Here is a 25,027-nt window from a genome sequence, read left to right on the forward strand (position 1 = left end):
TTAGGCAGCACACTAGTTTTAAAATAAACAGAGGTGTCAGACAGCCCCTGCCTGCGCTGTTTCCAGATTTAACTCTGGAATCTGTTTTCTTTCTTGTTGGTTGGTGGGTTAAGACAGTTCCATACAGCCCAAGCGGGTCGTGAAGTCATCATGTAGCCAATGATGACCCTGAACTTGTGATTCTCCAGCCTCTGCCCCATGAGGATGGGATCACAGGGTTACCCCACCATGCTCAGTTTTATTCTGAACTCTGTTTTCCATGTTTATTCCACTTTTTACCAGTGGTTCCACAACCATCTGTGCCTGAATGAACGTGGCTGATGCACAGTGGCTACTCCTCGCTGGACGGTGTCATGGGTGCGGTACTGCCGGTGCCGTACTGCCGGTACCTGGATCAGTAGCCCACCCAGAACACACTAGTCCTGGAGCAGAGTGAGGCCACTGTGGGTGTGGGCTTCATGGGCGGCTCCTCCTGGAGGTAGACGTGCAGCTCCTTCTCCTCAGGGTGGAAGGAAGGCCTAAGAAAAGAGCTGAGGGGATTGAAGGGATCTCCACAAGGCGGAGCACACCCAGGTCTATGGAAAAGGAGAGCAGACACAGGAACATGGCGCTCAGAGCGTGGGGCTTTGGCTTGTGACAGGGAGCCTTGCATAGTCAACTGACAGGGTCATCAGGAGAAGGCCCATAACCTCAGAGCCAGGTGTGGATCTGAGGGGCCTAGAGGGGCAGTGTCTGATAAAAGCCACCCAGTGAGTCCCACTGTGGGCGCTTCTCTCACACCACCACCCTTGATGCTCACCAGGTCTACACAACCTACAACCCCGTGCTCTCTTGCATCTCACTCCCTGCAACTTCCCAGGAGGAGGCCCAGGAGAGTCCTTCCTGTGTTCACACGATGAGCATGTATTGATATTGTGTGACCATTGTGTGCCTGGCCCTGTACATCCCAGGGGTCAGGCCATGCCTGGGCAGGAGAGGCAGGGTCTGGGCAGGGTCTGGAAAGCAGCTCTTCTTTAGGTTCCAGTATAATTTTAAGGTATTTATCTTCAAAAAACAGTTCCTTAGAAGAATAAAGAAACCAAAACCTATAGATTTAGTGGTGACTTTCCAGCCCTCCCATTTGGTTGACCAACGTGGCCTGTGTTATAGGGTCACTATTGCCTGCCAGCCCAGGATCCCACTGGCCTCACCTGGGTCAAATCTGCATCATCTGTATCTCCCCAGAAGGCCTGTCCACACCACAGCAACACCTGTAGCTGGCTCCTGCACTTCTGTTTCTAGAGCCAGCTGTGTGAGCATGGCTGGCCCTTGGCCCCACCTGTTCTTTGTCAGAACAGTGACACCTCTTGGCCTAGGGTACCAGTGCTCCTGGAAAGTTTCAAATAAAAAGGGCACCACACCGGTTCATACCCTGCCAAGACCCCACCTCCTGGATGAAAGACCCACCCACACCCATGGATGCCACAGTCTGGCCTCTGCCTCAGTAACCCCTTACTTTGGCGTATCCACCTTCTCCCCAGTTCTGCCTTCTGTGTTCTTTACCTCCAGGTTCACATAATGATATTCTCTCTCTATTTGGTTCTTAACATTCTATAAGTACAGCTTCCTACTATCCAACCCATCCATGAATTTTCCAATCAGTTTTACCACAGCTAGACTTGGGTATTGGTTGGCACTAACTTCAGAATACTCGTATCACAGACACCTCACATTCCTTACCCTTTGCAGGTACGAGTGCCGCCTACATTCACACATATGCCTGAGTAATACATTCATTCATTCATTCATTCATTCATTCTTCTCTATCTCTTTCTTTTTCTCTCAAGCATACTATTTGGATTTTCAGTCCTGCAGTTGTATAAATAGGGTTTGTGTTGTGGTGTGTATCCCCACAAGAAGCTAGGCTCCCCTCCTGCACCTACTGGAGGGTGGGGCATGCTGGGCTTCGGTAGAATTTTGCCACTTTGATCTGACAAGACTCAGATGCATATTTATACAGATTACCCATAAAGTAGCACTTAAAAGTACCCATAAAAACATTTGAGGGGATGAATATCTACAACTAAGGCACTGACTGGGACACTCCTGTCACTAAAGCATAAGAAACACAGGTGTTAAGGAAACATCCTCACTGTGATAAACACAGAATCATAGCCAAGTGCTGCCAGTACGGGATTGATTTTAAAGAATGATTTACTTACCTTGTGTGCCCTGCTGTCTGCCTGTTTGTGTGTCTGTGTGAGGGTATCGGATCCCCCGGAGCTGGAGTTACAGCAAGTGTGAGCGGCCATGTGGGGGTGGGAACTGAACCCGGTTCTGTGGAAGAGCAGCCAGTGCCCTTAACCGCTGAGCCCCCTCTCCAGCTCACTTTTTTTTTTCTTTTTAAGACAGGGTCTCTGCCGGGCGGGGGTTGGGGGAGTGGCGCACTCTGGGAGGCAGAGGCAGGTGGATTTCTGAGTTCAAGGCCAGCCTGGTCTACAGAGTGAGTTCCAGGACAGCCAGGACTATACAGAGAAACCCTGTCTCAGAAAAAAAACAAATCCGGAAAAAAAAAAAAAAAAGACAGGGTCTCGCGTTTCAGGCTATGTATCTAAGAATGACCTTGAACTTCTGGTCTTCCTCTCTGCACCTCCACACGATGGGATCACAGGCATGCACTGCTGGGGTTAGAACCAGGGCCTCATGCATGCCGGGCTAGTTACTTGCATACCATGCATACCAACTGGGTTACAGCCCCAGCCCTCTGTAAAAGTTAACACTTGTGTAAACAGAAGGCAATGAAATAAGTGTTTTAGCCCTGGTGATAAACCACAAACAACATAAAACATTTTAGCCCTTTAAAAATTTTTTATTATTAGTGTATATGTATGAGTGTGTGAGCATGTATCTGAGTATGAGTGTGTGTGAGCATGTGTGTGTGTGAGCATGTGTCTGAGTGTAAGTGTGTGTGCGTGTGAGCATGTGTGTGTGAGCATGTCTGAGTGTGTGAGCATGTGTGTGAGTGTGTGAGCATGTGTCTGAGTGTGTGTGTGTGTGAGCATGTGTGTGTGTGAGCATGTGTCTGAGTGTAAGTGTGTGTGCATGTGAGCATGTGTGTGTGAGCATGTGTGTGAGCATGTGTGTGAGTATGTGAGCATGTGTGTGTGAGCATGTGTCTGAGTATGTGAGTGTGTGAGCATGTGTTTGAGTGTAAGTGTGTGTGTGTGTGAGCATGTGTCTGAGTGAGTGTGTGTGTGTGAGCATGTGTCTGAGTGTGTGTGCGTGTAAGTATGTGTGTAAACATGTGTGTGAACATGTATGTGAGTATGTGAGCATATGTGTGTGTGAACATGTGTCTGAGTATGTGAGTGTGTGTGTGTGTGAGCATATGTGTGAGTGTGTCAGTGGGCAGCCTGCAGGTTCAGCTCTCCTTTCGTGATGTGTATTCTGGGCATTGAGCTCAGGTCCTGAGGCTTGGCTGACTTTACCTGCTGAGGCATCTTGCCCCGCCTTTAACCCTCTCTGAGTGAGCACTTCAATGTTGCTGGACACTGCCACCTTCCACCCTAAAAGTCCCTGTCTGCATGAATGCCACCCTCCCGACCCTCCTGGCACTCACCGCTCTCCTTCCTGTGTGGAGCTGACAACGTGAGGGGTTTTCTGTGAGTAGAACCACACGGCATTAGCTTTGCTCTCAGCACAGAAAATGTGTTAGGATTTCTTTCTTTTTTTTTAAAGGTTAATATTCCATTGAATGTAATTAAATGTTGCTTGAAACATGAGGTTTTTGGGTGTTTGTGTTTGTTGTTTGTTGTTTTTCCAGGGCCAAGGATCACCCCTGGGCTCAGAGCATGCCAGGGAAGTGCTGTATTACTAAGCTATACCCTCAGCCTTAGTATAAGACTTAAAAAACAACATTGAAAAAGAACAAAATGCCTAGGAATAAATTTAGGCAAGGAGGTCAAAGACATAGCTGCTGAGGACTGCAGACCATTTGTGGGGAAAAAAATCATAGAGAAAATAATCTACCATGATAGAAAGACAGCCCATAGCCTATGTTCATGGACCGGGAGGCTACAGATGCTCTCCAAAGTGGCCTTTGGATTCTGTGCAATCCCTGCAATCCCCTTTCCCCTTTTATGGAAGAAATAGAAAGGCCATCCTGTAAATTCTTATGGAGCCTTCTACACAGAAAAACAAAACAAAACAAAACAAAAAGCAAAAACAACTTTAGAAAGGAAACACAAAGAAAAAAATGATCCACATGGTCTGTTTCAAAACTTACTGAAATAAAAATGGTATCCCTGTCCACTTAGGAAGGTCTGACAGCCAGTGAAATGGAATCAAGAGATCAGAAGCCCTTCCACCTGTGCCCAGATGGAAGATCCTGGTCCAGAATGTCAGGAGAATCTAAGGAGGAAGGAATGCTGTCTTCAGTGAAGGCTGCTGGGACATGGCTGCCACATCTCGAATTGTTAGCGATTCGGTGACATCACCGGTTCTGTGTGTCAGTATGGTCACTGTACCCAGATATTTAGCATTCACACCAGTTTGGACGTTGTGAATGCATTTTAAAGATGAGTTACCATTTAAATGAATAGAGTTTTGAGTTCAACAGATTGCCCTCTTTAGTGCAGTGGACCTCACATAATTGAAATCCAAGGAGAAAAAAAGGCCAAGATCCTCTAAGTGAGAAGAGATTCTGCCTGTGACTGTAGTGACCACCCTTCCCAGGTCCCCAGCCTGCTTGCCACCTGCCCCGTGCAGTTGGAATTTACCCTACACCCTGCTCTCCAGTCTTGTAAGCCTATGTTCTCTCTGTTCTCCTCTCTCTCTCTCTCTCTCTCTCTCTCTCTCTCTCTCTCACACACACACACACACACACACACACACACACACACACACAGCCTCCCTGTCTCCCCTCTTTCTCTATTTGGCCTCATGTTTCCAGGGTACAGTCCCCACCACAAACCTGCTTGTGTTCAGTGTGAGCTCACCACTCCGCAGGCCCACAGAGCCCAGATGCGTCACAGTACATTTTTGCTGTGAGTTTTTGTTCTGCACACAGAACCCAACCTTTCAAGGGGAAAAGAGTACCTTTGATTCTGCTTGTTACTCTTTCTTACCAAACTGGGTATGTTATAAAGAAGACTGTTAGAAATGGACAGGGACTCTGTGGCATGGTGATTACTGGGACTCTGTTGGCAAGGAGAGCACGCCACAGTGGTGGAAATAAGTAGGGCTCTCCAAGCGGAAAGCCCAGTAGCCCTAACCTGTGCTGAGATGAGGGAGCAGAGACGCAGGTGAGTGAATATCCTGTGGGCTCCGAGAACGATGAGCTGGGTCTTGGCTGACTTAAGTGCGCTCAGAACTGGACAGTAAGCCTGAAGCTTCCAGAGGGTGAGGGGGGCTGTCAAGGGAATGAGTTGATAGACCCAGGGCTGCCCAGAGTAGAGCTGGTATCGAGCTGGGTGCTGGATGCTAAGTGCTGGGCCCGGACAATGAGGAAAGCTCCAACCTGTGGAGAGGGCATCCAGGGAAGAGTCAGTCCTGCCTGTGGGTAGACAAGAGGCTGCTTCCTGCCCTGAGGGTGATGAGAGACCCACGTGGGTCTCTAGCTTGTGCTTGGGTTTTGACATGACAATTTTAGGCTTCATTCTTACAAGCCTCTGCAGATCTTCTAGTCTTTAAGTTTCAGTGAGGTAGACGATAGTAATGAACCTTGATCTCATCTCTCTGCAGCACTGAGGTGAGCAGATGCACACCATGGTTGTTAGATCCCTGCCGTGAACCAAGCTAATAAACTTGATGGTAAAGTCTGGACAGTAATCGTAATCATCTTTTCCTTGACTTGTTGAAACTTTACTTGTAGGAGGTGAGGTGTGAAGCTATAACTTTGCTAAGTGCGGGTGCCCCGGTCCCAGCTGGCTGTCAGTCTTCTTGTAGATGCTGAAGCTGAAATCACAGGGCTCACTCAGGCCTACAGAGCCTAACCGCACTGGCTTGTGTGTCTTGAATACAGTGGCCTTGTGGTCTATGCAGATGGACCCCTGAACTTGGACCGAAAGGTGGAGGACATGTCAGAGCTGTTCCGGCCCTTCCACACGCTGCTGCGGAAAATAAGGTGAGGGCTGAAGAGGGTTGCTGAAGTCACATACTCAGCCCACTCCGACTCATGGGGGCTGGGAGGCAGGTATTGATGTCAAGTGTTCAGTCCCCTCTGAGTCACCAGAACTGGCCACACATTCTCCTGTGTGATACCTGTCCTACAGTGGCTCAGGCTAGCCTTTGTCTGCTCTGCCTGGGTCTCAGAGTGGTTGGCAGCTCTCGAATGCTGAGCTCTGGGGAATTGTAACCTTCCCACGGTAGGTATACCACACAATTCAGTGTTTGCTCTCAGTTCATAAAAGCTTTGAAGTTCCCTCAGGAAGCCCCTGTGTCAGGCCTGGTTAGCTAGGCTCCTGAGGATGTGTTGGAACCCTTCTATGCCAAACTCTTCTTTAACTAGATAGAGCACTGCCCAGGGACTCTGTGGGATGGGTTTCCATATCCTATGGATGGCCTCATGATGAGCAGGAAACAATGTGGAGGCCATGACCACCTATTTTATGGGTGTCTTACTGGTGTTTTCCCCTTTGGCTCTACATGTGGATCTTGGGTGGGTCCTTGTAGCACCCTATGAATCTACCAGAGTATCCAGAGCCTCCTTAGAACCTTTAAGCACCAAGGTGGCCTCGGGCACAGTCAGTGAGGCCAGAATTTCTTTGTAGACACATAGAACATAGATCTATGCAGAACAGATTCAAGAAGAGACTCCTGTGGTTTTTCCTGTGTGCAGCCCTGAAGTCTGGGAACCTCTTTGAGACAGCAGACTGGGAGCTCGGCCTATTTCAGGGTTCAGTTTATCTGGTAGACGGCTCTTGGCTGTTTAACTCTCACTCTGGGTGGAATGCAAACCCAAGACTTAGAGGCTGAGGACCTGTCCTTCTTGGTTCCAAGACAAGGGATGACAGTAAATGAGGAGAGATCATAATGCTGAGGCCAAGAGGGTATGCTCATCCCGGCCTTAGCTGAGGAAGGGTGGGGTGGGTGCTGGGGTAATAAGAGAAGTTCCGTGGGCGCAGGAGAGAGCTAGGTCCAGAGATCCTTAGTCTTTCTTCCCAGAAAGCATCTGAAAATTCAAGGCAAATGTTTCCTTGCCCAAGGTTCAGGCTGGGTTGCAGAGCCCAGGTGCAGTGGTCCAGCAGACCACATCAACACTAGGGGAAGCCAGGCAGCATAGCTGCTGGGTTCAGATGTAGGAGGAGTCTGGGAAAAAAAAAAAAACCTCAGGAGCATGGGAGGTTCTTGTAGTCCTGCAGACTCTCAGGAGACAGATATATGCTGAAAGCCCTCTGCTGTTACCCTGGAGATTTTTGCCAAATGTTGTCAGTTCATGGGATGGAGGGTTGGAAACTGGAGGCTGAGTTGGAGCTCAGAGGGCAGAGCGCAGTGTCTGAGGACTCTGGTGTATGGGAAGATGGAGGCTCACTAGCCTCAGAGCAGTGGTGAGCCTGCTGGATGTCTGGGCCAGTGTGATAATGGATCCTACCACCACTTCCCTTAGCACAGCACAGCATCATGTGCCACTGTTAGGATGTTTTCTGATGTCTGTCATGCAGTTTCAAACCTGTTGAGAAATGTAAAGAGACAAGAAAATGATTTGTGGTCAAGAGAAAAACATGTGACTCATAAGGTAGACTTAACATACAAGGACATGAGCACAATGATCAGCATTGTACTGCAGAACATACAATAAAGAGGGGGTTGAAAAAGAGGAAGGAGAGTTTACCACTTTAGAATCAAGTAGAACTATCCTAGCTGAGCAGTGGTGGTGCACATCTTTAATCCCAGCACTTGGAAGGCAGAGGCAGACAGATCTGTGTGAGTTCCAGGCCAGCCTGGTGTACAGAGCTAGTTACAGGACAGCCAAAGCCACACACAAAGAAACCCTGTCCTGAAAAAATTCCAAATAATAATTAGTAATAATAATAATTATTAATTTTGAGAGCTAAATGTTCACTGTCTGAAAATAAAAAGCAGTGTGTAGATCTGAAAGCAGGTCAGACCCAGCAGAACCTAGAAGTAACAAACCTGAGGCTAGACCATCGAAGGAAGCACAAACTAAAGCCCAGAGTCAAAGAGGAGTGAGAAAGCAGGTAGACATAATAAGTAAGCGTCAGTAGGAGAGAGGTGTGCAGCACACTCGATGTCTAACATCTCACTGGGATCCCAGTAAGGAAGAGAGAACAAGTAGAAGCAATATTCAAAGAAAATGGCCCAGGGCTTTTCAAAACTGATGAGAAATCTACTCATATATCCAGGAGACTCAAATGACAAGCAAGATGAGCACAGATCATTCCTGTGCATGTCATAAAGTTGCAACAGCAGCAAAGAATCTGTAAAAACAGTGAGAGGAGGAAAATAGTATATTACTTTAAAAGTAGCATAAAATAGACCTTCCATTTTACACAAACACACACACATACAAACAAACAAAAAAACCTGAGCATGGTGGCACATGCCTGTGATTCCAGTTTTTGAGTTCAAGTCCAGCCAGTGCAAAAATGAAAGGAAATGAAAGCAAGCAAGAAAAATGCTGGACAGGAGACATCAGTATAGACTTTACAGACAAAGCAATTATAACAGGATACTATGAACAATTTTATGTTGATCAACTTGACAATTTGAATTAAAGTAACAAAATTTTCAAAAAGTGAAACTGACAGAAGGAGCAAAATTTTATAATACAGTATGTAGGAAGATAACTTAGTCTATGATTTAAGTCTTCCCACAAATAAGCTATCAACAGAATAGATCACATGGATCAAGATATAGTTCTCCAACTTATGTCTGTGAGGCGTTGCAAAAGAGTGGGACTTTTTTTTTTCTCTAGTAAATGGGATGAGCTAATAGGTGTTCATATGAGAAAACAGTCTCATTTATGGATGTCTGGCTGTCTGGATCACTACTGCAATCATGTACAAAATCAATTTCTGATAGAGTAGCGGTATAAACGTGAAAAGAGAGACTATTGGGCTTTTGGAGGAAAATAGCCAAGATCATCATTGTAATGGTGGAGGAGGCAGCTGTCCCCTAAACAGGACACAGAAGGGCCAACTGTAAAAACAGCGTGGTTGGAACTACCATGCAGCGAGGGGCACTTACCTAGCGTGGGTGAGTCCCTGGGTTCAATTTTCAGCACCACTAAAAATGACACATGAGACTTTATTATATTAAAAATGTCACATCAGTAGACACCTGTGAGAGAGCGAAATGTGGGCTGAAGAACGGGAGAATGAACCCGTCAAGAACTTAACTCCCAAACATATAAAGACAATCAACAAATAGAAAAACTGGAATGAGTTTTGAGTAAGCGTCAGCTAGGGTGTGGAAGGACTGATAGAACAGGCTGGAGCTCAGCTTCATTCCATGATGCTGAATGAGGTCGCATTGCGCATGCGCCAGGGGCACCGGTTTGTGCTGCCTGGGACAGAGCTGACAGCCGAGGCCATAGACTCAGCACGTCCAGGCTGCTTACAGACTGGTTGTTGGTCTTCACTGTCAACTTGGTGGGATCTAGGGTCACCTAAGATACACGTTGCTGGATATATCTTTCACAGAGTTCCTAGAGAAGATCCACCCCCAAATGGGAGTAGCACCATCCAGCAGGGCCAGGGATCTCGGACTGAATAAAAAGGAAAAGGAGAAAAAGCCAACATCACTGTCTCTGGTTCCTGACCATACATGCATTTTGAGCATCTAAATCACATCTCAGCTGCCATGCCTCCCTTGACAAAATGAACTGTATCCCCCCAAACCACAAGCCAAAATAAACCCACCTGTCTCTTCCCCACATCAGGTTTTTTTGTTATAGCATTGAGAAAAGTAGTTCATACACCAACTCTGTGAGCCAGTCGTCCCTTCCTGTGTGGTGGAAATGCCATGTGATATTCTAGAGGAGAGGTGTGCAGTAGTGCCAGACTGTGTCAGCCAGATCTCCTCAGTGGAAATATCATTAAGTGAGCTGAGGTATGTTTACAGAACAGAAGACAGTAGCCTTAGAGCGAATGATCTACAACAGTGAACCTTGCTGTGAGTGGATCTTCTTGAGTGTGTCGGTTAGTTTTTTTTTTTTTTATCAACTTGACACAAGGTAGAGTCATCTTGGAAGAGATAAACTCAGTAGAGAAAATGTGTCTATCACACTGGCCTGTAGGCAGATCTGTGGGGGTATTTTTTTGATTGATGATTGACATGGGAAGGCTCTGTCCACTGTGAGTGGGGCCACTCCGGGGCAGGCAGTCCCAGGCTGTATAAGAAAGCAGGCTAAGCAAGCCATGAAGTGTTCCTCCATTGGCTATCTCAGTTCCTGCCTCCAAGTATACCCTCAGTGACAGACTGTAGCATGGAAGTACAAGCCAAAAAACCCTATCCTCCCAGGTTGCTTTTGGTCAGGATGTTTTATAGCAACAGAAAGCACACTAATGCATTGAGCTTACCAGATACAATGATACAGCAACAGAATGCCCACTGAAATTTGAATTTCAGGTAAATGACAAATATTTTTATATCAGTATGTTCTAGACCCTCACTACATATTTATACTGTATCCGTGGACGATGCCTTCCACAAGAGCCTGTAGGTTGCCAATTCTCATTTCTCTAGATAATGAAGACAGATAAAAGCACATCTGCTCATAAAGTCAAGGGAGACCGGAGGCATGGGAGTGTGCCGGGGCTCCTGGTTGATTATTTTTGGGTGTGGATACTGTCTGTGAGTGTGTTTGGATTAGGAAACTCCAGAAGCCTTACAGTTCTTTCCTTGTTATATTTTAATGTATTTTTTGAGAATTTCATACTTATATACAATGCGATTTGATCACATGCACGCCACCTTCCTTACGCCTTCCCCGGGTTCTCCCCAACACATCTGTCCTTTAACTTTGATGTCTTTTATTCGAATCATTTTTGGGTTTGTTTTTAGTAACACACTGAGTGTAATCAGTGCTGCCCATATACTAGGGGTATGAGGCCATTCACTGGTGCATAGTCAACCTACCAGGACTTCTTCGTGCGGTCAACAATATGGTCTTTATCATTAGGTTCTCGTGGACAAGCAGAGGCAGTGATAATAGCCTGAATGGTCCTGAGGGACTCTGGGTCTTCCTGACCAACAGCCTAAGGGAGGATCCTGCCTCTGACACTGGTGCTTTTTATAAGCCTCACACTTCTGAGAAATACACGACCTTTCTGCCTGTCCATAGATACACTGGACTCTTCACTATGGGATGCAGACCTCACATACATCCTGGGCTTTCCCTAGCAGAGGGCAGCATGTAGTTGGCCTGTTGGCCTTGCCTCAGGCTCATCCTAGTCACTGTCACAGAGCCCGTCTTCATCTTCAAGGCTCAGTTTCAGTGTTCTGTCTCTGTTTTAATTTTTTCTCTCATATATTGCATCCTGATCACAGTTGTTCCTCCAAGCTCCCCTCCCCAGGTCCCCTTTATGAGGAAACCATCCCAAACTCAGCCAGGGGCCCTACTGCTCTCTTCGTGGCTTGCGTTTCCTTCCTAGCTACTGTCGTTACTGTAGAACATGCATTATGTGTACAGAGGCTGAAGCCTGCCTCGCACACCTGGAAGGGAGCCCTAGCAAGGCCGGCCCTGCTTGCCTTCTCCCGCAAGGCCATTGCTGTCCAAAGGCTGTCAGGAATATGGCTTGTTTTTAGTAATAATTAGTTCTTTTAAAAAGGTAAAAGTTCCCAGGTAAATAAACTTGAGTATTGAGGTTATTCTTTAAAGCAGAGGTTCTCTACCTGCTGGTTGCTACCCCCTTGTGGGTTGTATATCAGGTATCCTGTGTATCAAATATTTACATTATGATTCACAACAGTAACACAATTACAGTTATGAAGTAGCAATGCAATAATTTCATGACTGGGGGTCGCCACTACACAAGGAACATTAAAGGGTGGAAGATTGGGAAGGCTGAGAACCACTGCTTTAAGGTTTTTATCAGGACTGGAGAGTTAAGGGCACTCGCTGCTCCTCCTGGGGACCGGGGTTTGATTCCCAGCCCCTCCATGGTGGCTTTACAACCTTCTGTAACCCCAGTTCCAAGGCCCTCTTTTGGCTTCCATGGGTACCAGACATATGTGTTAAACAGATATGCATGAGGTAAAACACCCCTACACAAAAATAAACATAAATAAATCTTTAAAAAAATTTTTATTAATGCACGGTACACAAATGCTCACCACTGATCTGCATTCCCATCTAACCAGGGCCTTGGCGTTCCCAGTGAGCGGTTCCTGAATCTCAGGTTTAAATAGAATTTACAAATGTAGTAACAGCTATTCACACTTCTACTCCTCATGATATAGAAGAAAGCTGGCGACCCTGGCTGTCCTGGAACTCACTCTGTAGACCAGGCTGGCCTCGAACTCAGAAATCTGCCTGCCTCTGCTTCCCAAGTGCTGGGATTAAAGGCGTGTGCCACCTCAGCCCGGCCAGGTCTCCTTTTGAAGTGGCGGGCATGTGGAATGTCAAGCACAAGTGGTTGCTGCCTCAACTCTTCAGTGTGGGTGTCAGCTTCAGGGGATTGCGTCTGCTGTTTGTCGGCAGAGGCAGCTGTGACATCTGAGACCCTCAGCCTCGTTTCTGTCTTGACCCTGTAGGGATCTGCTGCAGGCGCTGACCGAGGAGGAGCTGCACACTCTGGAGCGGAGCCTCTGTGTTTCTCAGGATGTGGAACTCCCCATCCGGGCAGACGCCCAGGCACCCAGTGCCCTGGCACCCACCTTTTCTCCATCCCTTCCTCCCGAGGAGACACTTTCCGCCAGTGCCAACAACCCAGAGGCAGAACTGGCTTGCTCAATGCAGTATGATGATCAGGAACTGGAGGAGCTCAGCCGCATGGTTCACAGGGCTGGGGATGAGATGTCCTCTCTGCTTTCACCTCCTAGTGCTTGCCAGTCCCCAGCGCATAGGCCAGGCTCAGAGGCTAGCCCCCGCGGGGAGGCCTCTCCAGCCAGAGCGCAGCTGAAATCAGGCAGTGATGAGGAGGAAAGGGTGTTCTTCATGGATGATGTGGAGGTGGCAGAGTCTTCTGCCAGGCCTGAATCTCCAGGGAACACATTTGAGTTGACGCAGGTTAATGTCCAGCAGAGAGGACAGGATGGCCAGAGTGAAGAGGTGGGGGTCGGGGTACCCGCCCTGGTAAAGGCCGAAGACTGGAGCAACAACAACATTGAGGGTGACAAGATAAAGCTGGCCAGCCTCGTGGGCTCCACTTCCTGCAGCTGCCTAGACTCACAGCTCTACCTGGATGGCTGGGAGGTGAGCGCAGAGGGGGCCGAGACTGCAGAGATGATTGCACACCGGACCGGGGGAATGAAACTGTCGGCCACGGTCATCTTCAACCCCAAGTCTCCCACCTCCCAGGACTCTGCTGTGGCAGCCCAAGAAGCCCCAGGCCATGGTATTTCACCGTTGGAGCCCAGGGCAGAGGGGACAGGGGATGATTCACACAAACTCAGCACCACAGCCACCAACTGCCTCCTCCACTCCTGTGTGTGCTGTGGAAGCTGTGGGGACAGCAGGGAGGACGCTGTAGAGCGCCTACGGGAGAAGTGTGGCCCCGGAAGTGTCATCAGTGCCTCTAACCCTTCAGTCAGCTTAGCCAAGGGTGGTGACAAAGAGCCTGAGAGACTAGATGAGGCCCAGCCTTCTGATGTCACCGTGCCTGCAGAAGATGCCTCCAGCAGGCAGGAGCCCAAAGCCCCTGCTTCCAACAAGTGCCTGGTGCACACCTCAGGGCCTCAGGTGGACACTGCAAGCAGGTTGCAAGGAGAGGGTGAGGTCAAAGACCAGCCAGAGCCAGAGGCCAGAAAGCAGGACTCTGAGAAGTCCTCTGTGGTCAGTGGGGACAGTCCAAGAGGGGACATGGCCCAGACAGAACCTCAACACCTGTCGGGCTCCAGGTAAGGGCTGATTCTGTGCTAGGGACCAGACATCACTTTTTTTTTTCCATTTAGGACATATCCTGTCTGATTCTCAAAGCACTGAGATGCTTCCTCTTGGAGTTTCTTGGCCACCAAACAGGTTCTGGACCCAGGGTGGGTATGTGATTGATGCCCGAGAGGACGAGGTATAGACTGCCCCGGTACCCACACTGCACTAAGCTAAGCTGCCTTTCCGTGATCTCCAGGGGCCCAGTGATTCTTTTAGGTGATGTTGGCACAAGGTCCTCCATTTCATCTTGGTAGCTTCGCCTACCCCTGACATAGCCCATGGTGGACTGGCCGGTAGTAAGTGGATGTAGGGGGAAGCTAAGCACACAGGCCACTGACCTTCACTCACCACCATACCTGCTGGGCTCACACAGCTGAGAAGAGATTCACAGAAACCCTGACTGTGTACAGAGCCATACTGAGCTCTTGAGGCTACCATTGGGCAATTTCTTGGGTAGTATTCGCCTGTCTCCTGCTAGTCCTTTCTTCACTCTCCCTGTTCCCTGAGTCCCTTCCCTCGGACATCCTTCTCTACCACTGCCTGGTGATGTCAGGGTGGGATGGGACATGCCTCGTTAGAACTGAGCCTTCTCTCTTTGCTTCTCACCTGAGTGTTCTGTCCATAGCAGATTTTGACAAGCATCGCTGGTGTTGACTATATTGTGTAGTTTGTCTGTAATGTTGGGGCAAGAGGGAGGGGCAGAGACATCTCCTAGCCTGAGTGGTTTTATACCAGTGGTTGTGGTGTCCTCAGAACCCCGCCTCGTGGAGACTTACCTGGGCAAGGCAGGCAAGAATGGAGGTCCTGGATACCAACACATGGCTGGGGACAGGCTGGGACAAGGCAAAGGGCAGGATAGGGAGCAGATGGAGAAGGAGGGTACTTTCAACTGAGGGGGCAGGAGTTTCTTGGCCTCCTCCATATCCATTTCCTGTCACTCACCCTTTCCTGGATAGCAAATGGTCACATTTCCTGAAAGCATGCAGGGGAGAGCTGGTCAGGATCCTGTGTCTGTCATGACTGAATGTTATCCCAGTCACTTACTACATAGCTCTGCTCTGCTGCTGGCTGTGATGGCAGAAGTTCTAAACCCACCTACTCTCTAGGCCCTGGAAACCTCCAATCTGCTTTTGGTGTATATGATCTTCTGACTATAGACGTTGAGAATAAGCCATACAGTGCAGGCGCTTCCATGTGCCTCATCTTTTCCTGAGCAGTGTCTTCAAGGGTCATCCACACTGCTCTAGAGTAGCACGCCACTCCTTTCTGCAGCTGTGCTGCCCCATTATGCAGAGTGGCCATGCTAGGTCTTTCTCCCTTCACAGTTAATCCATCTGTAAGAGGCTTTTTGGCTGTCAAGAATCATGTGGCTATGAAATTCTATTTCCAATTTTGCGTGGACATGTGTTTTTATTATCTTTTGGTCTCTAATAGTAGAACATGCAGGTCTTATGTCAACTAACCATTTTCAACATACCCAAGGTTACATACATCCTACAAGTGTGTGTGTTTCAACTCCTTCACATTGTCTATGATTTTCAAGCAACTTTCTATCCTTAGGGTGTAATCTCTTAACATACAGCCAGTCAGTGACTTGTTGGGTGAGTATTCATAATTAAGCTCTGGGCAGGCTGGGGCAAGGGAGTGGCCAACTTGAAAGCAGCCTGGACCACAGAATGAGAATGTGTCTCAAAACCAAGCCAACCAAACAAGAACTAATGTCACTTGAAAATGCTTCTGCTTAGCTTTGCATCAGTTTATAGAAACTACTGCTTACATTTAACTTGGCTTTATAGCTACATAGAATACTTGTTACAAATATACATAGAATATTTGCTACTACAAAGAATATTCTTTCTAGACAATGCTAAGCAAATAGATGTATGTAAAGTTTTATGGCTCAGAGGTCGATTTTGAGGGTGCACATCCCTGACACCAGTTAGATAGCTCTGAGATCCGTACCCTCTTCTCCCTGCCTCCTGGCCTCTCGTCGAGACCTTACAGGAATGTGTTGGAGACATCCCCACTTTCCTTTACTGACACAGTTGGGCCAGTGTGCACTCCTCGGCTCAGGCTCATCCACACCCCGCTGTTGTAGATGGTGCAGCTAAGGACAGCTGGTGCAGATGTCTCTCCTGTTTCCAGAAAGCCTTTTCTTGGAGGCAGCCCCAGCTTCGTAGCCACATCAAATGGAATGAATTAACTTCCCAAAGACTGCTGATGGCTACCTTGAGACCTCTGGCTCTGTTTTTTTTGGTGAGTGAATTATTTTTCTACAAGGTCGACACAAGAACCCTGTAAATTTCTTGACAGGGGAGTTGTGGGACCTTCTTTTGTTTTTGTTTTTGTTTGTTTGTTTGTTTGTTTTTGTTTTATTGTTTGTTTATCTGTCCTGTTTCTTATTGGTCCAGGTAACAGCAGAAGACACCTACCATCTGAAAACTTCTTGTACCCTAGGAAGGGCCCTTTACAACATGCCTCTACATTTAAACCCAGTCCAGTTCAGAAAACACTCTAATTCAGTTATGAAAAGGTGAGAAAACCTGCCAGCTGGCTCAGAAGACCTCCCACCTTCCGGGAAGTCATTTTAGAAGATGCCCATGGTCTGAAGAAGAAGCACTTGGCAGGGCGCCAGGACCTTGGACAGAGGCATGTCAGCTCAGCACTGCTTTAGGGAGCTGGAAGAGGTCTGCCTAACCATTCCCTGTCACTCCTGTACCAGCACTGACAGAACCGCCCTAGGAGCGAGCGCTGGCCCAGTGTTGTGTGTCATGGGCACATTCCTCAGAGGCCAAGCCTGGTGCCGGAACCCACCCAGGAGCCAGCGGGATGCACCAGGCCTTTCAGGCTCTGCAGGGAGGTGACAACAGCAGCGTGTTTTCAAACAGAAGAGGCCAGTCACACACAGGCAAAAGCATTTGCTGAAATGTGGAATGAGACATCAGGAGGTCTGGTTAGTGTGACAGCGATCTGACAAAGCTTTGTCATGACACATGTAGTCTCATGCACAGGGTGGTGTATTAGTCAGGATTCTCTGAAGGAGCAAGGTCGTGTGTTTGTGTGTGTATGTATGTATATATATATGTATATATCACATATACATTATAAATATGCAACTATAAAATATATAAATATATAACATTATATAATATGTATTATGTTGTTTTAATTATATATGTAATAAATCCCCATATTAGATTGGGATATATCTATATAGGATCTAGTCTGGGTATTCTAAAGCCTCATGTTGGTAAGGCTGAGAACCTGGTAGTTGTCCAGTCTGGAGGCCAGATGTGTCAGCAATAGTCCTAATCTGGTGCTGTGGTTCTGGAGGATTCCTGAGGAGTAGCTGATCTTCAGTCTGTGTCGGAATCTTGAAGAAATTGTTTTTAATACTAGTAACAGGGTAGATGAACTTGTCAGTGAGAGTGAGGACAAGTAGGCAAAAAACAGAAGTTTCTTCCTCTGTGTCCTTTTCTGTGGGCTGCAACCAGGTGCTGTTTGCATCCACTGTGGGTCTTCCTGCTCAAATAATCAGATTAAGAAAACACCTCACAAGAGTGCCTAGCATCTCGGGTTTCAGTTGCCTTCTGTATGCAGTTAAATTGACAACCAAGGTTATCCATCACAAGTGGGTTATGATTCAACTCCATTTCTGCATCTGGGAGACAGATGCTGATGTCCACCTCACTCCAGTGTCCCTGAAAGTGACAGTTACCGTCACTCTCTGCAAGCAGCAGGATCCGTGTCTCTGCTGTTCCAGCAGGTGCCTCTGTACCTCCTGTGGCATGTGGCATGGCAAGTGTAGTGACCAACGCTAGGCCCTGTGCTCACAGGCGTCTGTCCCAGGGGTGAGTCCTACCTGGGTGAAAATGGAAAAAAAGCGGGGAGCTGTGGCAAGAGACCCGCCTGCCTTTGAGGCTGGAGTCCGTCACATTCCTAAGTGTGTGTTTCTAGTCAGGGAGAAGATGACCGCATAAGCATGGAGGGCCATTCCTGCCAAGGGCCTAACACATGCTGGGAGCAGGGGTGCCTAAGGCTGAGGGTGTAGCCCACTGGAGTAGGCCCTCTGTGGGTGGGCTTCTGGCCTTGGCTGATTCCACCAGCCCCAGCATCAAGGGTGGTGGGACATTGTCAGTGGTCAGCATGGATGTCCTGACCCTGCTGAGTGAATGTTCTGGAACCTGAGCTCTTTAGTTCTTTCTGCTGGCTTCTTACCTACCTGTTCAGTGGTCAGAGATGAAATTTTGGGTGGGGGGGCATTGAGAGTTTTAAAATCTGGTTTTCTCCCACCTAGCCTTAGCTTCCTGACTCAAGACATTCTTTGGTGCTCCAAACTCCAGACTCCATTGTCTGCTTGTCAGAGGACAAAACCCACTCAAGCCTGTCTCCCACCTGGACATGCAGGGATATTTGCTGTAGAAACTACACTAATCCCCCTTTTTTAAAATCTGTAAGTGTGGCCCCTGAGCATTGTAAAAACTTTAGAAACATTAAAAAGACTAAAAGAAGTAAATAAAAATTTCTCACATTTTATGAATAGTTTTGATTATTTTTCATAATCAAAAATGATGCTGTGAGCATTTCTCCACAAAGTTTCTGTTAAACACAACTCCAGGGGTTGGGGCGATGGCTCTGTGATCAAGAGCACTGACTGTTCTTCCAGAGGACCTTGATGTAGTTGCCAGCACCCACATGACAACCTACAGCTTTGTAACTCCAGATCTTGGGGCTCCAGTGCCCTCTTATATCATCTGTGGTGCCCCAAGCAAATATATAATACATAGACACACATGCAGGAAAAACACCCATACACACAAAATTAAAAAAAAAAAACCACCAAACCCACAACTCCAATAGAAATGGTATTGTGTCACAGGACATAGTCTATTTAATCCATATTTTCAATTTATGTTTTAGGTTAGTCTTGTGCAGTTTCATTTTTTTTCTTTAGACTCTACCCCAGGGTCTAGAATCATCATCACAGAGGTCAAAATCTTTCCAGAGAAGCACTGACCTATGCATACACAGCACACACATACATAACATACACATAAACAGCATACACAGCATACACGCTCCAAGGTATGCCCATCTTTACCAACACAGGCACCCACTACACATCCTGCTAACCTGGGAGGCAGAGCCTGTGGTGTGTGTGTGTGTGTGTGTCCATCCTGTGAGCTTTGCTGCCCTCCTAGATAATGGGCCTCCTGCTGGTGTAAAACAGGCCTAGCCAAAGGGGTGGCCATGACCACAGAGTCCCCTGTAACAGTCCTTACTGCCTGCCTCTCAGCCCTGACTCCAGCGTCTCTCTCTAGCCTGGTCACTTGGTAACTCCCATGTGTCATGATCACACCCTGCTCCTTCTGTAGCTGTATCCTCCAGCAGGTGCATAGAAGAAGTCAGCCAGTTCCTAAGGTGGAGACCAGCTGGCCCGGGCTCCTCAGGTGCCTTGCCTCATTCTTGCATGTGTTCTCTGGACGACCCAGATGACTTGTTTCTCCATCCCTCTGTGATCTGCCTCTGATCACGGTTTGCTTCCTTCAGCCACAGACCTTGGCCATGTGCTAAGACAGCTCTTGACTCTTCCCAGTGTTCAGTCTCTTGACATTGCAACATGACATTATCTACGTTCACACCTAAGAACTGTAGTTGGGCAGAGTGTAATGGTTCACACCATTACTCCCACCACTCCAGGAGGCAAAGGCAGGCAGATCTCTGAGTTTGAAGCCAGCCTGGTCTACATGATGAATTCTAGGTTAGCCAGGTCTACACAGTAAGACTCTATAAATTTAAGTGTGTGTGTGTGTGTGTGTGTGTGTGTGAGCCAGATGGTGGTAGATCACACCTTTAATCCCAGCAATTGGAAGGAAGAGTCAGGAAATCTCTTGAGATCAAGGCCAGCCTGGTCTACACCATGACAACTAGGGCTACACAGAGAAACCCTGTCTTTAAAACACAAACAGAAAACCAAAAAAAAAAAAAAAAGCAAAACAAACAAACAAATCACCAAACATCAACAAAAACCAAAACCCCGCAATGTTAATAAGCTTACAGCTCTAGGCTGCAGCTCGGACACACCTTACACCAGGCTTTTTGCACAGTACCAGTTACCGCCTGTGTTGAGCCAGTGGGACACTTTGCCAGTGTAGTCTTGTGGGGGATTCGTGGCTGCCTTTTAGCAGGCATTTCTATGGTTCCCTCTGGTGGTGGATGGCTGCGGTGGTCTTCTCTAACTGATTTCATCCATAGTATCTCTCAGCAAGTCCCATGTAACATGTTGCATCTCCTGTATATCTGGATAGGACTTAGAATCCTCATTTAGGGAAGTGCACTGGCTCAAGGCCAAGTGGAAATGCAGCATCATGGCCAGGAAGGTAGTGGGCCTTCAGATGTCACTAGCCCTAGCACTGTTGGGACTTGAAGTCTCATTGCTAATGTTCTCACTTCCGCCGTCCTTTCCCCAGTATCTGCCCTGTTGTCTTCTGCCCAGTGTATCCCCAGTGCATGCTGGTAGTGTGCAGTCCCAACAGGGCACACATGTGATGGTTCCCTTAGGGAACCTCAGATCCTCACCTGGGTATCAGTGGGTGTAGGGAAGGTGCCAATGTTGGGAGGAGACTCTTGGAGAACATAGCTCGGCAGAGTTCAGGCCTGAAGAATCAAGCCTTATGGTACATGCACTATGCCCTGTGCTATTCTGGAGAAGGATTGCAGGCTGGTCCTGGCTCTTACGACAGTTTTCAGCAAGACATATAGCAGGTATTCTATCTGTGTGAAGCAAGACCATTTCTTGCTTCTTCCTTCCTTAGGGAGCACAGATTCAGAAGTAAGTGAGCAAGGAAAAGGTTCAAATAGACCACATGCAGTCAAATGTGCCCGTCCTCAGATGCCAGGCTGCAGAAGGGGCATCCCCTGTTTAAACTGCAGGGTGACCAGGGAAGTCCTCAGTCAAGCTCACCCGCTTGCTGCCACACAGTTTCTAGGAAGCGTTTAGAAGCAGCAGAAGCTCGGGGAAAGTCTGGCATGCATGACAAGAATGGCAGTGCGTTGGTATGTCTGAGTGCATCATATCTGTGCCTTCATGCACACACATATACATGTGTGTTTTATATATATATATATATATATATATATATATATATATATATATATATATATATATATATAAAACATATCTAAACATACTTCTTGTTTATCTGCATCTCCATACTTTCTCAGTGCACACACATATTACATCTTTAGTTAAAAAGTAGTGACGTGGAGGTTAGAGTCCCATACCATAATAATGGGCCTTCTGAGAGGTGGGGTGAGTGCTACCCTGGTCTTGGCTCTGTCTCTGAGCCCAGATGTCTCCTGAAGGTGTGAGCAGTGTTGTCAGTTGATATACAGATGAAACTGAGCAGGGCAGGTGGCCTCAGGTCCCGGCGGGTAGACAAGAGTAGTTGTGGCATCTTTGGAGGGATAGCTATGGCCACTTAGAGGCAATCTCCACATTGGGCACTATTGCACTCAATCCAGGAGAGGAGGGACTGCAGACTCTGGCTCACATACCTCTGACACAATGGGTTCCAGCGTGAGTAGGATTTCCTCCACAGCTGACCCTGCCCATGTGTCCCTCGGGTTACAGCCTGCTGGCCTACAGTGGGTATAGGTGGCGCTGATGGAATGCAGGCTCTGCCTGCTCATAGAGGCCATGCTATCACCGTTGTCATCAGAGTTGGCCTCTGTGAAGATGGGGCTTCTCAGGCCTACCTGATGTCTGCGTCTCTCCTCCCCCTGGATAGCCAGGGGACAAGTGTAGTGACTGGAGCCTTCCGGATACCCTTGAGTGTGGCTGTGGAGTCTTGCTCACTGTGTGCCTTCTGAGCTTTCCCAGTCAGATGTGGAGACATTTCTGGCGTAGGCCTTGGGAAGCCTAGGATCGGTTGTCTTGCTGTGAGAGCAATGTGTCCACAGAGCATGGGTAGACCCTCGGTCACTCATGCCTGGGCAGCTTCCTTCTGTGGTCCTATCTATCTCTTCAGAGGGCTCCCACTTTGACAATAGGAGATTGAGGCAGCCTGTGACCTCAAGGGCTTCCCTTGAGGCCTCAACTCTCCCCTCCCCATTTGCCTGATGACCCATGATGCCTCAGCGCCATGTTGCAGGTCTGGAGTCTCACAGCAGGAGGAGTGAGCCCCAGAGGCTCCTCCCTCCACAGTGTGTGCTCAGTGCCCCTCTCTTAAGGTCAGACAGCTTCACTTCTCCATTCTGTAGATTAAATAAACTGCAGCCCTGGCAGGGATGGTGATACCTGGGGACCTTCAGCTCACAGTCTGATTTCCTGAGAGTCCTTCACCTCACTGAGGGCTCCACCAGGGCACTGGCAGCATGGGTGTGAGTGCAATTCACAGGCTAATTGACTCCGTGTCTTCAGACAGGCATGTCTGAGGCAGGACACTCTGGACTTGGCCTCAGCAGAACCCTAATGTGTGGTCTTGGTCAGTAGTAACTAAAAATGTAAAGAATGTTCCTATCTAGGTGAATGGCCCGCCCATCTCAAAGTCCAGAGACCTCATGCTGCCTAGAGGGATTGGAACCTAGTCCATTTCGCACTTGGCGGGCCTGGTGCTTGCCTGGCTCACATTCAGGTCTATTTGCTGTCCCACAGCAACTCTTCTGCCTCTCAGGTATCCTTTGATAACTGTAGAATGTGGACTAGAAATCTAACCCTTCCCCTGCCTCGGAGAACCTCTGAGTGGCAAGGAGGGGAGGAGCAGGTGGCATGGGAATTTCAGAGGGTTGGGGATAGTGTCCCCTCAGCCTCAGCCACCCTCTCAGGGTTGGAGTCCCTAGCCTGGAGTGCTGGGGTGGAAGTGAGGATCCACCTTCCTTCTGGGTCACCCTGAGAGGCTTGACAGAGGTAGTGGGGCAGCTAGCATCTGTAGTGAAAGTTGCCATGTCACCAGAAGCCCCTCCTCCCCTCATCCCGTGTGTGTGTGTGTGTGTGTGTGTGTGTGTGTGTGTGTGTGTGTGTGCATGTTGTTTCTCTTAAAGAGACCTCAGCTGTCTTCCTTCATTTCCTGCAGTTGGTCTCCAGGTGTGTGGCATTCAAAGCCTGTACACAGAAGCATGAATCGAGACCACCTCTTTGCTGTTCAATTTGCGGAATGAATGCAGCAGTAAACACTCTTTGCAGATCGCTTTCCTAGATGTATAAACATTGATTACAAGCTCCGACTCCCCTAAACGACTTAAACTATAATTATATGTTAGGTATGACTGTTTCCTTTGACGACATCAAACACTTGAAGCGTGCTGTGTTTTTGTGGACAGTCTTCACTGCATGAATATCCCCTCCCTGCAAACCACTCTGTGTTAGTGACCTGAGGCAGCTGCACTGCTATCTCACAGACTGGATCTTTATCTAGCCATCAGGACATTTGACTGCCATTCTGTGGGTGTAGGGATCTCACCTCTGGACCAGTAACTCACCGGGGCTGTGGAGCAGGTGTGGGTTGGTCCCAGGAGGGGATCAGAAATTCCACATCCACCTTTGTGTAAGAGGAGACCTAAAGCCAGACTTCTACTCTCAGGTTTTAGAGGCTAGAGGTCTGAGGTCACAGTGCACTCCACTGAAGGTTCTGAGCCTTCCTGCCTCAAGTTCCTGGGCTCCAAGATTTCCCTTGATTTGTGGGAAATCTCATTTTCTTACCCTCATACTTACTGGTCATCCAGGCTGGTCTCTTCTTGAGATCCTGACACTGACGAAACCTTCTGGGGTGTCATGTGGATGTGTCACACTCTGTGGGCCTATGACATTCACCATGGCATCTGGAGCTCAGGCTTCTGACCATTCTGCTCTCCCACTCCTTCCCAGAATGGCCATTGGACATGTCTTCATGATGCCGCGATGACGCCATGAGGAAGAGTGCCTTGCCAGAGGCGGCGGAGGTTGGGGGCGGGGGGGGGGGGGGAAGGGGTGCTGCAAGCCCTGCAGGCTACTCTGCTTTCCTGATCCATATAGCACCTGTTACTGCAAAGTGATTATCCCCACAGAGAGGACAGCCTGCTTGAGTATGGACTCTTGTCTGTTCCTCAGACACGGAGGCTATTATATTGGGGATCTTTTGGTGTAGATCCAGAGCAGGAAGAAAGGCTGTTACAGGTTTTACATTCTCATTGTGTTAATACACAATGGGTCCACAAGGAATAACCAGACAGGGTTGGAGCTGGAAGGGATTTGTGTCGTAGGGTCTGTTTGTGACCTGGTTGGGGGTGGCTTCTCACACAGGACACTGGAACTTGATACTCCTTCAACAGGTAAAGGCACTCACTACTAAGCCTGAGGACCTGAGTTTTTAGTCGAGAAGCTCCTAAAGGGATCCAGGGGAAGAGCGTGGTGGCTCAGGGACACTGAAAGGTCCTGTGGCCACATCATGCCCGGTTTCTCGGATAGCACAGAGCAAGGCTGAGAGGAGCGAGCAGGAGGAGGGAAGTTAAAGGTGTGGGAGATGAGTGATTTGAATAGAGACCTCCCGACTTCTGTAGGTCCTGGGACCATCCCACCCCTGCTCCACAGCCCCGGACCTGTGGGGTCCTGGACCTGTGGGGTCCTGGACCTGTGGGGTCTTGGACCTGTGGGGTCTTGGTCAGAGTTGTGCAGTGTTTGGGTGCAGCCTGTGCCTGGTACAGTCTGGACATTGGGTTCATCTCAGTCATGGGACACTCTTGAAACCTAGGACATTCCTTCATGAAAAAGTGTCTTGGGGCGTCTTTAACAATGAGCTGTAGATGCTGCAGAGGGAAGCTGCCATCTTGCAGTCTTGGCAACAGGAGGTCAAGATCAGAGAGTCTCAGAGCTGGTTCTATCAGGGACTGTGAGGGAGACCCTGTCCCAGGCTACCCTCCCATTCCTGGTGGTGGCCAGGCATCCCTGGACTTTTTTTGGCTGGTGGAAACATCACTCCCAACTTGTGCCTTCATCACCACATGCTGCTGTTCCTTCAT

At 48.3% G+C, this 25,027-nt stretch overlaps 1 protein-coding gene across 1 annotated transcript in view; it reads left to right on the forward strand.

Annotated features, from left to right (window-relative positions):
- The window catches only part of Zfyve28 (zinc finger FYVE-type containing 28), a 90,082-nt gene that overhangs the window by 54,812 nt on the left and 10,243 nt on the right, over window positions 1–25,027 (forward strand). Inside the window, exons 7-9 of the mRNA XM_052199328.1 lie at window positions 6,002–6,103; window positions 12,697–14,001; window positions 17,796–17,798. Of these exons, the coding sequence (XP_052055288.1) occupies window positions 6,002–6,103; window positions 12,697–14,001; window positions 17,796–17,798 (1,410 nt within the window). The remainder of the gene's footprint in view (window positions 1–6,001; window positions 6,104–12,696; window positions 14,002–17,795; window positions 17,799–25,027) is intronic.

Source organism: Apodemus sylvaticus, chromosome 11, assembly GCF_947179515.1.
Source record: "Apodemus sylvaticus chromosome 11, mApoSyl1.1, whole genome shotgun sequence".
In the NCBI taxonomy this organism is placed as follows: Eukaryota; Metazoa; Chordata; class Mammalia; order Rodentia; family Muridae; genus Apodemus; species Apodemus sylvaticus.